At 41.0% G+C, this 17,404-nt stretch overlaps 1 protein-coding gene across 1 annotated transcript; it reads left to right on the top strand.

Moving 5' to 3' along the window:
* Window positions 1-1,190: 1,190 nt before the first annotated feature.
* LOC124636464 (probable aldehyde oxidase 2) lies at window positions 1,191-15,769 on the top strand. The gene is made up of 16 exons (XM_047172560.1): window positions 1,191-1,322; window positions 5,311-5,480; window positions 5,871-6,031; window positions 6,111-6,496; window positions 6,635-6,858; window positions 8,063-8,165; window positions 8,412-8,539; window positions 9,349-9,636; window positions 9,765-10,049; window positions 10,629-11,119; window positions 11,349-11,532; window positions 11,818-12,013; window positions 12,158-12,927; window positions 13,338-13,530; window positions 13,987-14,100; window positions 15,362-15,769. The coding sequence occupies exons 1-16, from the start codon at window positions 1,280-1,282 to the stop codon at window positions 15,433-15,435; spliced, it is 3,810 nt and encodes a 1,269-aa protein (XP_047028516.1). The 5' UTR covers window positions 1,191-1,279; the 3' UTR covers window positions 15,436-15,769.
* Window positions 15,770-17,404: the final 1,635 nt, after the last annotated feature.

The following is a 17,404-nucleotide window of genomic DNA, read 5'->3' as shown; positions in this document are numbered from 1 at the left end:
ATATATCCGAAATCACAAGGCGCGAGCAGTTCGGGAGTGACCCTTCATACACCCCCGCCTCTAAACTTGATTGGTCGCAGTGCTGTAGATTGTTGTACGATCGCAGTGATTTTTTTTTTCAATTGTGCAGTTGTTATACAATTTTTTTTCGGCTTCTACTCATCGTTGGGCAAAGAATTAATAGGCAACGATAGCGTTCCGAAGTCGCTATCGTACAGTCGTTGGGAAGCTCACGCTGTAACTACGAGTGCAATATAACAAACATATCCGAAAATTTTGGATGCTTTAGATCAGTGGTCCTGGTGGTGGTGGGCTGGTGGTGCCTGGAGGCATTCCAAGTGGTCCGCGGACCACCGGTTAAGTCCGCGGACGTTGTTATCGATCTTACGTTATCCATCTTACTTGTCCAACAGAAAGAAATGAAGGTTTGAAATGTAGCCCTTTTACGAAATTTTAGTTCTGAGTCTTAAAACATAATCAAGATTTCCCGCTCGCTTCGCTCGCGTTTTCAAAAACTATATGTCCTCGTTTTTACATTTGTCAACAAATTAAAAGTTAAGTACGTTTGGGCTACATTGTACGTAATTTTGGTTCTGAGTTTATAATAAAAATAATTAAAATTTCGCGCTCGCTTCGCTCGCGTATTCAGAAACTATGTGCCTTCGTTTTTGCATTTGTCAACAAACAAAAAATTAAGTACGTTTGGGATAAATTTTACCTCCGTACGAGTCCGAAAAAAATTTCGCGCTCGCTTCGCTCGCGCATTTGAAACTACATGTGCATCACTCTCGCTTTGCTCGGTCAATTTCTTCAACCTTCTATTTCCATTTAAGTAATAGGGGGTCTACACAGGCTCTGTGCTTAGGGCCTCGGATACTCTTAATCCGCCACTGCCTAGGCACCTACAAGTACGTGAAATGATCCTTTGATCTACAATTTTATCGGTCTATTATGGCGATACTGAGTACCTACACTAAATTGTAAAAGTATGTATCACCACAGGCCTCAAAAAAACACATGAAAAAAACATCTTTTTTCAGTCAATTAAGGAAACACTTATTTTTTCAGTATATGGGTATTTACGCAGTTTGTTTTATGAACAATATTTCCCGGCTGACAAAATATTTAATAAAGACTTAATTTGAATATAGCGAGGCGAATTTCCAGCCCAACTTATTGGCTGCTTGCGTGACAAGTGAAACAGTAGTTAATATAAAATACTAACGCATTAGTCCCTGCACAGTGGACTGCGCGCGTTGTACGGAACGTAACGAGCGAGATGTCTAAAATTGAATTCACAGTGAACGGCCAGACATGTATAGGTCAGCATTTTCATTTTTTTTTATTATTGTTAGTGATAAAATACAATTTAATCATATTTAATTTAATTCAAAAAGTGTTAAGTGCTTTGAGTTTCCCTGGAAAACTCTTGTAATTCCATTTGCATATTTCGTTTAAATATACCTACCTACATAGGTATTAAAGTTAAGAATTTAATACTGAAATATGAAGTCTGAACGATAATTATTATCTATAAGTAGAATCCTTGCGATGTTATTGTAACATATTGAAGGGAGCAGCAGAATTTAGCACGACCGAAGTGACAGGCAGTGGAGTATTAGCATTCATAGTATACTAGCTTTCGCCCGCGGTTTCACCCGCGCAGGGCCGCGCCGACCCCCGGCAGCGCCTGTGTGCGAAACCTATGAAGCGCCTCTTTTTTAACGAATCATCATAAAATAGTTATTTGTTATACAAGAGTGCAAAGTTGCTTTTTAACCGCGGGCTCAATTTTGATGACCGAGCAAGCGAAGGATTCTAAAATTGAAACACGAGCGTAGCGAGTGTTTCAATAATAAGAATCCTGAGCGACAGCGAGGGAATCAAAAGAGCACAAGGTGAAAAATCTTTGCACTCGAGTGCAACACGTAACTTTTCATCCCACCTCATCGAGGAAATTTCTAAACGCAAAAAAACAAAATGGCAAAAAAAACAAAATGGCGCGGGGTTGCGACAGTCATCGAGAGGATCCAGCTGCTGGGCCTGGAGGTGGCCTTGAACAAATCCGAGGCCATGTGCTTTCATGGGCTTCGGAACGCGCCACCTTCATGCTCCCAAGTCACGGTGGGGGGGGGGTTACCATCGGCGTCGAGAGGGCGATGAAATACCTGGGACTCGTCCTCGACGGCCGGTGGAACTTCGTCGAGCATTTCCGACGTTTGGGCCCCAAACTGGAGAAGGCAGGTGCTGCATTCAAGCGGCTCCTGCCCAACCTGGGAGGCCCAAACGCCCCCTGCCGTAAACTCTACGCGGGGTCATGCGGTCCATGGCCCTTTACAGGGCCCCGGTATGGGCACGTTCGGTACGGCCGCGGGCTGTACACTACCTGAACGTGCCCCAAAGGGTGATAGCCATTAGGCTAATCCGGGGGTACCGCACGATCTCCCGCGAAGCAGCTGGCCTACTTGCTGGACTGCTACCGTGGGATCTGGAGGCGAGGGTCTTCTTGCGCCTGTACGACTGGCGCGAGGAGGCTCAGCGCCGGGGAGAAACCCCGTTGCCGCGGCAAGTTGTCACGCAGCGGGCGGAGCTCCGGCGCGATCTCATGGTGGCCTGGAGGGAGCGACTGTTGCAACCCAGTGCAGGGCACGCCACCATCGTGGCGGTAAGTCCCCTCTTTGAGGAGTGGCTCGGGAGGAGTCACGGCGCCCTCACGTACCGCATGACGCAGGTCCTCACCGGACACGGTTGTTTCGGGAGGTACCTGCACCGCATCGGTCGTGAGGAGGCGCCCGGGTGTCACCATTGTGCGGACAGCCCCGAGGACACGGTGGACCACACAGTCCAGGTGTGCCCCGCATGGGAAGGGCACCGCCGGGTCCTCGTCGAGGCTTTGGGCGGCGGCGACCTCTCGCGTCCGGCCCTGGTTCAGGCCATGGTCCGGGGCGAGAGGGAATGGGATGCCGTCGCCTCCTTCTGCGAAGCCGTCATGCTCGAGAAGGAGGAGGCGGAACGCCAGAGAGTTCGCACCTCTCATCCCGGCCGCCGCGCTGGACCAGGTAGACACCATGGGCGCCAGTGTCGCGTGATGACTCCCGGCCACCGTAGGCGTGGGTCTGTGGGCGGTGAGTTCGGGTGGCTCATCGTCCCTCTGTCTACTTAGACGACAGACCTGTGTCGACGGCGCGCGTTGTTCCACGCGCTCCTCAAAGAGATATCAGCAACCCCAGCGGGGCCCAGCAGGGCCAAGGCCTGCCGGGGCTGCGGGTTGTTCGAAAGAGATACCGCGGCCCTGGTACATAAAAGGCCTATGACGGAACACGACGGTTCTTAGTCAGTAAGAGTCTGACACTCCCTCACCGCTGCTAACCCACAGCGGGAGGGGTCATTTGATGATTTTTGACGTCGGAAAAAGCTGTATGCCCTAACATTACAATAGCATTACGAATTATGCTAACTATGCCAGTTACAGTAGCAAGCGCGGAAAGGTCCTTTTCTAAATTAAAACTTATAAAAAATTACCTGCGCTCTACAATGAGTCAGGAAAGATTAACTAATTTAGCAACAATATCCATAGAGGAGGCCATACTACTAGTATTACACACACTTTCAATCAAATGATTGTTCATTTGTTTTGTTTTACCTTAGCTATCTCGTTCGTTAAAATCGAGGAATACCCGTGATCGCATCGGGCTGCGTTCAGAAACTCACTCATACTCATACTCGGCGCCTCTACGGTTTTAAATAACTAGTACTTTTTCCCTGGTTCAAAGAACTGCCGCCGTTTTAACGTTGAGCTCGTAAGGAATGTAAACTAAAACCCTAAACGTAAAATGAAACCATAAACGTGAATAATAATAAACATTAAATATTGAGACACTTGTTCAATAAGCGTTATAGATGTTTTGTAGTTTACAAGGCCTATGTTGCGCCTATTGTAGGTACAATAGGCGCAACATAGGCCTTGTCGATACTCCACTACAAAAAAAAATCATATAGGTAACAAAAATAATTTAGGTGGCAGTGGCGGCGCGGCGCCCCTATTGTCTTGGCGCCTGTGTGCGCCGCACACTTCGCACACAGGGGCGGCGCGGCCCTGCACCCGCGTCCCGTAGCCGGGTGGTGACAAAAACTATCCTAAAACATTCTCTCGGGTCTAAGTTACCTCTCCTCTAATTTTCAGCAAAATCGGTCAAGCCGTTTTCATGTTATGTCGTGACAACGGAAAACGGGTTTCAATTTTATTTATATATAGATTAGAACTTTTTTTAGATTTCTATGATTTATTAAGCAAGACCCTTTTCACTTTGTTTGTGGTTCATTTAAAAAGCATTATTTTTTTCTTAATACAAGACATGCAATTGACATATCCCGACGAAATTTTTTTGTTAACTGTACTTCCTGGGTAGGCTACCTAACAACCTAAGTTTTTTTTATGAATGAAAATGTGAATCAATTAAAATTACTTACGTAGTTATTTGAATATTAAATATTTTTATAGAATGATAACCTACTTACTGATGATGATGACAAAACTAAGTCAGTACTGCTTAGGTACTGTAATGGCCCACCATTACGTGCCATAATAACACGCTATGCCCAGTCTTATGGTAAAATAACGACATAATGAATGGCAGTTTCCTTGTAAAACAAGTTGTAAACATAGCGAAACGGATAGTAATTTTGTTCGTTCATGGCACTCTTTGAGTGCTACGAGGTCCTACCAATCTGTAGTAGCGCAATCTGGGCAGTCTTTTGCCAATTTTAATATAAAGTACCAAGAGATGGGGCCCGTAACAAAATATAGTGCGGTGTAAAGTACCTACTAAAGAGCAGTACCTAGGTTTAGGTAAGTACTAGTAACTTTTCTCTTTTCTATAAGTAAGAGTGAAAAGGTAAAAAATACCAGTTTTTACGTGGGTCCTCCTGTGCCTGGCAGGGTGGGGCGCCAGACAAAGACACGCCAATATTGTAAAAACGCCCACCCTAGACAAAAGTTAGGTTAGCACCAGTCAAGAGTTACAGCTTCAATGTTGAAAAAACAAATTACCCAATATTTTATCGATCTACCTCTATAAGGTGCATCTACACCATGGAACACAAGAGCACACGGGTGGGTATTTTGCTTTGGTACATGCGCGAGTCGCTGGACCCGCACGTTTTTATATGTATATGCGTATAACTTGCGCATGTGCCTCAACATGCGCAAGCTACTTGCACCATGTAGATTGTAGATGCACCGTTACTGAAGAGAAAATGAAGATTATTTAAATTTATTTTTTTAATTATTATTATTGCCTGTTTATACAGTGGATGAGAGTACTCCTCGGGACACGACGCTGAACGCATATCTGCGCTATGTACTCTGCCTGCCTGGTACCAAGGCTATGTGCCATGAGGGTGGCTGCGGGTCTTGCATCGTGAAGGTCCGCGCGAGACGGAATACCAGCGGTACTGTTGAAACTTTCCCTGTTAACTCTGTAAGTTTAATTGTCCTTTATACCGAAGTTCTTCTATGTTTTTCAAGGTACTTACCTATCCACTGCATACAACATGGTTTGAGTACTGTACCTCATCTTAACCGTTTTTCTTCAACTTATTACATATGCTTGCTAAAACCGCTTCAAAATTAAATGATTAGTATGGCAGTTTTATGTGGGTGCCCGAAGACTTAAGTTGACAGCCTCGTTGGTCTGGTATTCGCTTAGCGCAACTGCTGTGCACGAAGGTGTCGAGTTCGATTACCGGTTCTGGCGGAAATCACTTTGTGGGTTTCAGAAACTTTCACAGTGCCTGTTAGATGATTAAAACCTACAGTTCAGTCAATAGGAAGGAAAATACTTAAGTTAGTAATATCGTCTTCTCTTTAGTGCCTAGTGCTGATATTTTCCTGCAATGGCTGGGATATCACCACTATTGAAGGCGTGGGCAATCGTTTGGATGGCTACAGCGAAGTTCAGAAGCGAATCGTGGCCTTTAACGGTTCCCAGTGCGGTTACTGCACACCGGGATGGGTTATGCAACTGACCAGGTAAGAGAACTACCATTAAAAGTTGTTATCCTCCAAAAAATAATATAATATCTACGTAAGTAATACGGTTTCTTTTCAGCTTAATAGACAAGAATCTCACAATGTCCGAATTAGAACAGTCTTTCGGCAGCAACACCTGTAGATGTACCGGGTTCAGACCTATCTTGGACACGATCAAGTCTTTCGCCGTTGACGCGTCTCCTGAAATATGTCAAAGAGTCCGGGACATTGAGGAGCTTAATACCCCATGTTCGAAGAACCCTAGGACTTGTCAGAGAAAGTGTTCAGAGCAAAGTGATGGCAGCGATTGGAGTGTGGTCGCTGATGTCAAAAATGAGAACACCCTGAGCTTTCACTTTGGGAACTATTCATTCTACAAAGTGTATGATAGGCAGGCCATCTTTGAAGTTCTTAATAAACATGGCGTTGATTCTTATATGCTGGTCGATGGAAATACTGGGAAAGGTGAGTTAGGTTCCCTTGTCACAGATATTTAAGAAACTTGTAGGTGGTACAAAAAATATCAGATGAATTAAATAAAAGGAACGTATAAACGAGAGAAAAAGTCAAGTTTTTGACGGTGAGATGTTAATAATATTTCAGGTATTGTGGAAACATTTGAATACCCCCGAGTTTTGATAGACATTAGTGAAGTGGCGTCCCTCAAGACATATACTTTCGACCAGAACCTGGTTCTTGGAGCCAACGTCTCCATACAGGACTGCATCACGATATTCAAGGAAGCTGCAGCTAATAGAAGCGGTTTTGCATACTTAGCAGAGTTCGTGAAACATCTTAATCTTGTTGCTCATATTCCCGTAAGAAAGGTAAGGATCAATAATTTATGTATGGACAAGTTTTAAAAACTTTCATTTATTTTGTTCTATGCTATTTTCTCCAGCTACTTTTTACAACCATCATCATCATCCTCATTGTCATCCTGGCTCGCTGGATAGCCTCTTTTTACATATAGGTATATTTCTCTGTCTGACGTCATTTCACAAACCAAATTATTTTTTTACGGCTTGTGTTTAAACACCACCCAAAAAAGTACCTATTTTACAACCAAAAAAATTCTAAACGGTTACCAAAATGGATAAATGGTCACCAAATAACGTTTCCAAAAATATTATTAGATAAAACCATTTTTTCATATTATTGACTACTAAAAAAATATATGGACGCCTTTAAAATACACTTTAGACCAAATATTATATATTGTCACTACTTAGATGTTACCAATTATGTAATACCATGACTCCTAATTTGGTCATTTTTGTTAGACTAAAAAAGCTAACGATCGCTAGAATATTTCCCAAATACCAATTAATATACTAGGGTTCCCAAACGTACGTCGCTTATTTATTGTTATATGAATTTGTGTGTAACTCAGTGCGTTTAAAATGTAAGCACGCAACATGCTTCTGCATGGCTTCTGTCACGGCTCCGGCGCTGCAGTGCTCCGGCGGTCCCATGCGAGCTTATCGTCGCAGATGGTTTTCACGCTCACCACCGCAGCTTCGGCTTGGCAGTGGCGAGCCTTAAAACTACCTGCGCCTCAGCTCGCAGGCCGCCTCGCCCCTCCGCGCCTACGCGGTTTTGAATTGCACTCTAGGGGTAGGGCAGACAAGACTACGTGGAGTCGGTTTTGCAGCGATTCGTTTTCGTTACTAACTTTGATTTTTGGTGGTAATATTAATCTTTTAGTTGGATAGAATTTGGTGACCATTAATCCATTTTGGGAACCAAAAATAATATGAGTGCGAGATTTGCGATTTTTCTGATGTTATTTTATTTTTTTTGGATCATATTATTATATACTTTAGTGCCCTTTTAATAAAGTCAATTTATTTTTTTTGGAGTTGTTTATTTTATTTGGTGCCTCTGCTTAGAGTCTTAAAAATATTTTTGGTGACCGCCTAAATTATACCCTTTTTTTACTGCCTTCAAAAAAAGAATTACCTATATGTTTTTTTTTAATATCATACCTCCCTTGTAAGCTTGTTACTTTCTAAGAATGTTATTTTATAGATTGGCTCCATAGCCGGCAATTTGATGTACAAGAGACAGATACCGAAATACAAGTCTGATTTGTTCATACTTTTCGAGTGTGTTGGAGCTAATGTAACAGTTTGTAAGTACTACTTTTAATAATCTATCAATTAACTAGACTTGCATGCACACGCTTGACCGTGAATCATTAAAAGAAAAAAATATTCCTGCTTGACCTACATACAAAATTACAAAGTCTTCACTTTGTAATTATGTATGTACGTATTATGTATTAATTAATTGTATGTATTAATTATTATGTATGTATGTATGTTCTTCAAATACTACTTAATTCCTTTTACACAAGTTGCAATATTTTGGTCCCTAGGTACATCGAACGGACAGACAAAGACATTGACAATATTGGAGTTCATAAAGTTCGACATGCAAGGCGCTGTGATGATCAACGTGGAGCTGCCGCCGCTTAGCAGCTCTCATTTGTTCAGGAGTTATAAGGTGAGTATCTTAAATTAAACAGTCGAAGCTAGACCACCAACGTAGTCAACAACGTAGAACAAAGCATGACCGTTAATAACGCTTTACAAAAGGTAGGTCCACTTCGGACGCACGTGCAAGATTGATTATGTTAATCACGGGATGGCGTGGGCATTTTCTGTAGGTATTACTGAACGTAAAATTACTACGAACAAGCAGAAACTAGTGGTTCCGAGATTATAATCGTTTTTACAACAAGACACCTAAGTATGTAACTGATCTCACGAATATAAAATTTGATAAAACTGTCAAATCCACCCTAATCAAAGAAGCTTAGGTACTATAAAATTCAACATTAGGTACGAGAAAGATATAATATGCATCATTCAGATCTCTGCACGTGTGGCTTTCTTGGTAATATTATTGAACTGCATTATCCTATAAGCAAACGAGTTTCTTATTCATAGTAAATCATATAAATCGTGATATCGTGATCACTTTTGTTTCTATTATTTCTATTTTTGTATATATAGTATGTATAGAATTGCCGTTTACCTTGTATGCATTACTTATATAACTTTATTAACTTATTATCGTTATGTGAACATATCACTTTCTTAAAAAGAATGTCCATGTAGGTACCTACCGAAACTTCTCCGTGATCCCAACTTTTTGGAACCGTACCTATAACTAGTGTGAACAGCCTACAAAGATCTAATTAGGCCTTTGTAAGCGCTTCATGAAATAAAAATATTTTACTTTTCCTTTCATATTTTGAAATAATCGCAGTCATTCAAAATTCAATCATCAAAATATTAAAATTCTTTCAGATCATGCCACGCAACCAAAATGCTCTAGCTGTGGTAAACTCAGCTTACCTGCTCAAACTAGGCAGTAAGAATGAAGTAGAAAGCGCTAGCATAGTGTACGGGAACATTGATCCATCCTTCGTTCACGCCAAAAAGACCGAGGAGTATTTAATCGGAAAGTGTATCTTTACTGATGAAACCTTGCAAGGAGCTATCAAGGTGCTGAATGAGGAGCTGGTACCAGTGGAAATAACTGGAGAGCCTCCAAAAGAGACGAGAAAGAAGTTGGCTCTCGGACTGTTCTATAAGGTGAGAATTGGCTTTATTACCGTCATATTCTCTAGAGCAGGCAATTTAATCTAATTGATACATACTTACCTACATAGTTTATGATGACAAAGAATCAAATAGGTAACCCCAAAATAATTTTCTTGCAGTTCGTCCTAAGCATAGCCCCAGCCGGCAAAGCTCTTTCCAAATACGCTTCTGGAGGGGCACTGCTCCAAAGACCAGTGTCTTCAGGCAAAGAAGACTACCAGACAGACTCCAGTCTATTCCCGTTGAACAAGCCAGTGGATAAGTTGGAAGGTCAGATCCAAGCTGGTGGGGAGGCGAGGTTTGTGAATGATATGCCTGCTCAACCAGGACAGGTGTTTGGTGCTTTCGTACTGTCCACTATTCACGGAGGAGAAGTGGACACCATAGATGTTGAGGCTGCTATGGTGAGTTCTTATTTCAATTTGTGTTTTGTTTTTTTATTTTCTACATTTGTTCTATTGTAAGAAAGAGGAGTAGTAGATGTGATGTGAAGTAGATGGAAGAGGAGATAAACAGCCTTCTCATTATTTATTTCAACATTTACATTTCATTGTTCTTGTGTATCTAAAAAGCATGTTTTCTTTTTTATAATTTTTGGTATGTCTGTAAATACCTATATGTATAAGTGTTTTCCTTGTTTAAAGTTAATTAAAAAGCATTAATACCTACGTGCACGAAATGTGTCAGAAAAACAAGTCCTAAAGTAAACGAATATAAATTAACTACTATCACAAATAAATGGCACACACATGCAGTGTGTGCTTGTTGATAAAAATAATTAAAATGCCATAACATTTGCAGTTGAATCAATAAAGGATACACGTGTATCCAAATTAAATGACGCATTTCCAAAAGTGATGGAATGATACAATTTGTACACATAATAAAGTATACCTTCGTCTTCAAAATAAATATACCTACATTTAAGAAAATTTTTGAAAGCACATTGACTATAACATGTTATGGTTAAGTATTCATTTTAGGCACTCGATGGTGTTGTAGCCCTATTGACAGCTAAGGACATTCCCGGCGTAAACTCCTTTGGATTCCCGGGAATTCAACTGCAAACTGATGAAGAAGAGATTTTGGCCACCAAAATCAAATTCTGCGGCCAACCCATAGCTATAATCGTAGCTAAGAGTGAAGAGCAGGCTGAGAGAGCTGCTAAAAAAGTTAAAGTTACTTACAAAAATGTCAGTACGGCTGCTCCTGTGTTAACCATTGATGACGCGAAGAAAGATAGTTCGCGATACGTAGGAGGAGGGCCAACAATAGACCCTACAGGAAAAGGCACAAATGTAAAGAAGATTATAAAAGGAGTTTATGAGATTGAGTCTCAGTATCATTATTATTTGGAACCCATTTCGTGTGTGGTTGTGCCAGTTGATAAGACATTGGAGGTCTATGACTCGACCCAATGGATGGATTTGACGCAAATTGCTGTTGCAAGGTCTTTGGGGATTAGCGAAAGCGAGTGAGTTTTTTTGGGTATTTTCTTATTATAATTTTGTTTACTGTAGCGGATTAACGTCGATCAGGGATTAGCTTTTGTAACTGGTTCGTGTTTCATGTTCGCGTTTATTCATTTTATTCCAATTACCAATACTATATGGGTACTTTAATAGCTATCATTTATAGTCCTATGCCTAGACGGATGATTTAAAGCTGAATAGAGAAATAACAACAAGTAACAATTTTTCCAGAGTCATAGTTAAAGTTCGTCGTGTTGGCGGTGGATTCGGAGGCAAGATCAGTCGTAACGTGCAGGCAGCTGCAGCCTGTGCCCTGGTGGCCAAGAAACTGGATAGACCTTGCAGGTTCATACTGCCACTGCAAACTAACATGATGATCGCAGGGAAGAGACTGCCTTGCCAATGTGAATATGAGGTAGGTAATAAATTATTTATCTTCTTAATTATTTTATTCTTCCATTTTTACCGTCATTATCTAAATCCTGTATCATCTTGCTAGTCCTTCATGGTTATTAGGATTTGTAATCGCCGGTCGTTAGCAACGGTTATTATTATTCCTGGAAGTGGTATTCATTTGTTATTTTATATTTTCCCACGACGTCAAACTCGTCAAACGTCCCACTAATCAATTAGTTATATTAAAAATAGCTTCGATTTTAAAAGATTAGTACACGTTTGAAAACAAAATACCTTTCAACAGGTCGGTGTAGATGACGACGGTAAGATCCAGTACTTAGACGCGACAATAGTGGAAGACAACGGTTCCTCGAACAATGAGAACATTCTAGACTTCACTGTCAGCGGCTTCCCGAACTGCTACAACACTGAGTACTGGTCGCTGAAGACTGCGACTGTTATTACTGATACTCCTTCTAATACATTTGCTAGAGCTCCAGGTTAGTACGTTGCTAGTTTTCCAGATATGTAATTTTGTTCCTTATGGGTTACAACATAAGGTTGCTTCTTATTCTCTTCTTATTGCCGGTACTTTGTGGAAAATGTTGAGCTCTTGAGTTAAGGACACAATTTTATACCATCAGGTACTTGCGAGGGTATTTCAAGCATCGAACACATAATGCAGCACATTGCGTTCGCCGTACAAAAGGATCCCACCGCAGTTCGCAAAGCGAACATGCGGACTGAGGACAATGACCTTCCAGAACTTATTGAGACCCTCAAGACTGACTCCAACTACGACAGCCGAGTCAAAGAGATCGAACAGTTCAATAAAGCCAACAGATGGTTTAAGAAATCCATTTCTATCAACGTCATGTGCTTCCCTGTAGTTTATTACGGGAACTACTCAGCTCTCGTTTCCATCTACAGGGGTGATGGTACGGTCACGGTATCTATAGGAGGCATAGAAATGGGACAAGGTATCAACACAAAAGCTGCCCAAGTTTGCGCTTACGAACTTGGAGTACCTTTGGAATATGTCAAGATAATTCCTCATTACTCTTTCGTAGCTGCGAATAACGTGTTTTCTGGATCGAGTATTACCACTGAAAGTTGTTGTTACTCCATTATTCGGGCTTGCGAATCTTTGAAGGAGCGATTGGCTCCGATAAGGGCAAAGAACCCAGATGCGACATGGAAGGAGATTATCAAGTTAGCAGGTGATGAACAAGTGGAGTTGACATCTCTGTTCATGATGAAGGATACTGACGAAAAGCTGAAGGGGTATAGTGCATTCGCTGTGGCGATTATTGAGACGAAACTTGACATTTTGACTGGACAGATGCAAATAGTACGTTCGGATATATTGGAAGATGTTGGTGTTAGTGCTAATCCCAAGTTGGATGTAGGACAGGTCAGTATGAAGGTCCTTGATATTTTCTGAAATGTTGTCTATCATCTGCAAAGATATCTTGGTTAATGTGATCAAGGGCGGATTAAACTTAAAATAGTTTGTGGATACATCCATCCGACATGGCTAAAATTCATAATATGCATTGACATATACATATCATTCGGTTCAGATAAATGAGGGAGTACATAAGGCAGTACACAGGGTGTATAGAAGACAGTATACACCTCTAGGGTGTACATATGACAGTACATAGTATGTAGGTACATAAGACAGTACATAAAGGAGTACATACTTATCCTTATGTAATAGTCAGACCCCAGAGGGTGTACATACGGGAGGCTTTAAGGCGAGTAGGTACATAAAAAAAGGATTACATATGATTCACGAAACCAAAATTACATTCCTTCTAGGTGCAAGGAGCGTACATGCAAGGCATAGGCTACTTTACCTGCGAGAAGCTGGTGTACAACAAAGCGACCGGCAGGCTGGAGACCAACCGATCCCTGACGTACCACGTACCACTAGCACTGGACATCCCCGTGGAGTACAACGTCAAGTTGCGGTACAACCATAAGAATCCTAATGGAGTTCTTGGATCGAAGAGTGAGTAATCCATTTATGCAGTAATTCATGACCATGTAGAATTAATATTAGTTATTTTGCAGAAATAGGTACACCATGTGTGAAAATTTCACATTTCTGTTAAGGTTCATGAGATACAGTCAAGTGAACGACGGTCGATCGAACAGCGAAGACTTAGTAATATGTTCCCGTTTTACTCTTTGGGAGTACCCATACTCGCATATATATTTTAGGGGTATACCGTCCCCTAAAGCGCCTAAAATTGACCTAATATTTTTTCGTTGATAACTGAAAGTAAGGCTTAATACCTATCTGCCGGGGCTGCGGGTTGTTCGAAAGAGATACCGCGGCCCTGGCACATGAAAGGCCTACGACGGAACACGACGGTTTTTAGTCAGTAAGAGTCTGACACTCCTTCGCCGCTGCTAACCCAAAAAAAAGGCTTAATACCTATAGAATATATTTTCCAAATTACAGCTTGCGGAGAAATGGGTATTTGCACATCCCACGGCGTGACACACGCGCTTCGGCAGTGCATTATGGAATCCCGCAAGGACTCTGGCTACGATGCCACTGAATGGATCACGATACGTAAGTGTTATCCAACAATTACATTACGTTATTATTTTACAGATTACAGGTTTCCTCGTAAACATGTACCTACTAAGAATGCGTTTCAAGTGAAAGTATGAAGTTTTTCTGTTGGTTTTTTGTTTGTAGTCAAATCGCGGCTTCATTTTAAGGACTAAGGAAGACTGATAATTATATTCCTACTTCCTACTTATATTATAAATGTGAAAGTTTGTGAGAATGTATGGATGTATGTTTGTTATTCAATCACGCAAAAACGGCCGGACCGATTAGATTGGGTATGTAGCTAGGTGATACCCTGGATTAACACATAGGCTACTTTTTATCAACTCACCACGCGGGCGAAGCCGCTGGCGGAAGCTAGTAACTGATATATTCTTTTCGCAGATTCTTCTCATTGACATTGAAAAAAATATTCATATTTTAGGGTGGTTTGAACCATGCATAATCAGCCACCAAATCACCAATTTTATCAATTAACCTGTTACCCACATGGCGCAAGCTACCCTTTTTTACTGAAAACTCCCAAAAAGGAGGAAAAGCAGGAAACTCCTTAACGGTTGATATCAAGTTACCTCGTGTTATTTTCCTATTTATATTCATAAGGACTTTAAAGACAAAGATATAGATTGATAATAGGAAGAGAATGACTGTAAAACAAAGCTATCAATGTAGAAAGAAGAACCTTGATTGATAACTATATGACATATAACCACGATCGCCGCTCATTGTTCAGAAAAACACGAACACCTCTATGCAATATATTTCTTTGTCATTTCTCTAAAAAGGTTTTGTTTTGTTGACAATATCAACGACTAAGAAAATTTGAATATTATCTCTTTAGATTTACAAATAGATGGTCTTATACGTGTACCTAATTTTTGCGCTTGTTGGTACCCACTCTCGATGTTTGTAAGTAGTTCTAAACACGATAGTAAGATTTTCCTTGGTTGGATCCTCATCATCAGCCCTTTTTAACCTTCTTCTTCTTCCTCCTGCCCTGTTCCCAATTTTATTTGGGGTCTACGCAATATCTTCCGCTTCCATTTTTCCCTGTCACTCGTCATACTGACATTCACTCCCTTCCTATTTATTATTATTATATAGTATTGGATAAAACTTTCGATTAAAGTGGATAGTGACACCTAATGTTACTAATTGTTAGTGACAGACTAAGTGTAGGAAGCATACTTAAACTTGTATAATGCCCGCAAGACCTCTGCCACTATTGAATGAACCTAAACAAGATTTTTTGTTACAGCCGTACCATATGATACAGAAGCAATTTTGAAGGCGTTGGATGTGAAGCTTGATGAATTCCTCCTCACTAAGTAGACGTGGGTAGTACCTAGATCTCCTATACCTAGGACTCTAGGCATGATATAGATGATTTTACCTGCATAATTTTATAAAACTTTTTTTTTGTCATACAATGAAGAGCGATTTAGAGAATAAATCCCTTCCTGTTATTCCTTTTTTTATTGTTTTTAGTTAAGATTATTTACTGCATAGGTTATTTTCTTTTTTATCAAGATTATTTTGTTTTCTGTTTACAATTTTATTACTACATTTTTCATTTTTGCTTTTAATTTTTGACATACGTTGTAATCAACATTTCCGAATAAAATACATATTTGTGATTCTGATTTCTATAAAATATATTTCAATGCATGTGCGTTTTATTCATCATCATCCTCCGAGCCTTTTCCTAACTATGTTGGGGTCGGCTTCCAGTCTAACCGGATTCAGCTGAGTACCAGTGCTTTACAAGTAGCGACTGCCTATCTGACCTCCTCAACCCAGTTACCCTCCGGGCAACCCGATACCCCTTGGTTAGACTGGTGTCAGACTTACTGGCTTCCATAGAACTTCCGCTCTGCAGATTGACGAGAAATAAACTAATTGAAACATCTGTCAATACTGCTGAGCGTGCCCGCCTACTGGCTGTGGGAGAGTGGGAGTCAGGGTTATGGCTTCACGCACTGCCGTCACCCAGCGTTGGGACCATGCTGGGTGACACTACATTCCGGCTCGCTACATGCCTACGCCTCGGCGCTCCCACTGCGGCTCCGCATCGCTGCCAGTGCGGTGAATCTGTGGACCGCCTTGGGCACCATGGTCTTTCCTGTAGCAAAAGTGCTGGTCGCATGGCACGACACGCCAGCATAAATGACATTATCCGTCGTGCTCTTGTCACCGCCGGAGTGCCAGCCATTTTAGAACCCAGAGGCTTGGCGCGCGACGATGGCAAGAGACCAGACGGGATGTCTATAATGCCTTGGAAGATGGGAAGGTCTTTGGTGTGGGACGCAACCTGCGTCGACACCCTTGCACCTTCCCACCTTCCCAGTACGGCGAGCTGTGTCGGTGCAGCTGCTGCAGCCGCGGAAAACCTCAAGCGGCACAAATATGTAAACCTCACCGGCAATTGCATTTTTGAGCCGTTTGGGGTTGAAACCCTGGGACCATGGGGCCCAAGTGCCCACAGACTCTTTCGAGAAATTAGTAAGCGATTAGTGGAGTCCACTCGTGACCAAAGGGCTGGCCTATACTTCGGTCAAAGGATATGCATTGCCATCCAGCGTGGCAATGCAGCCAGCCTTTTGGGCACGATCCCAGCTGACAGCGATGCGGATAAATATTTTGATACTTAGTTTTAATATTTCCCTATAATAAGATCATTTTGATAATAAGCTGAACTATTAAATACTTCCATAGATGTAATATAATAAACAAGAATGCGCACGCTCAAAATATATATTTACGAAAATGAATTCTATTCCAACGCAATAAGGTACTAAATTTGTTGCATAATACACAGAGGCAAATCCGAGCCGAGAGGGATAGTTAGAACGGAGGCCGTTTGTCTCTTTCTAACACCTTGCCAGCATAAAAAAATGTTGTGATCAACCGTTTTGTCTTCCCAAAAACACAATTGAATCACATATATTTTTATCTTATTTTAACAATTGTAATTTTAACAAATTAATAAAAATCACATTAATTTATTATACGAATAAATTATTTATATAAATTATTATTCTTAAAACATAAACAACATAAATTTATATATATTTTTTTTATTGTTTAGCGGTAACCTTAAACATTGTTGGCGCGTAATCAGCATTTAAAATTTTGTATATATTTTTGTATTAAATCAATTTAAACTATTTAAATGGTGAAAAAGTGTTGCGTTTATACTTGTAAAAGTGAATCCTATGGTGGTTGCAATATATCGTTCCACAGGTTAGCTAATAATAAAATTTTCGTAAACCAAACAACTAGGGTGCCCATGAATTCTTGT

Source organism: Helicoverpa zea, chromosome 14, assembly GCF_022581195.2.
Source record: "Helicoverpa zea isolate HzStark_Cry1AcR chromosome 14, ilHelZeax1.1, whole genome shotgun sequence".
Classification (NCBI taxonomy): domain Eukaryota; kingdom Metazoa; phylum Arthropoda; class Insecta; order Lepidoptera; family Noctuidae; genus Helicoverpa; species Helicoverpa zea.
The sequence above is the reverse complement of the archived record's forward strand: the minus strand, read 5'-3'. Positions and strand labels throughout refer to the sequence as shown.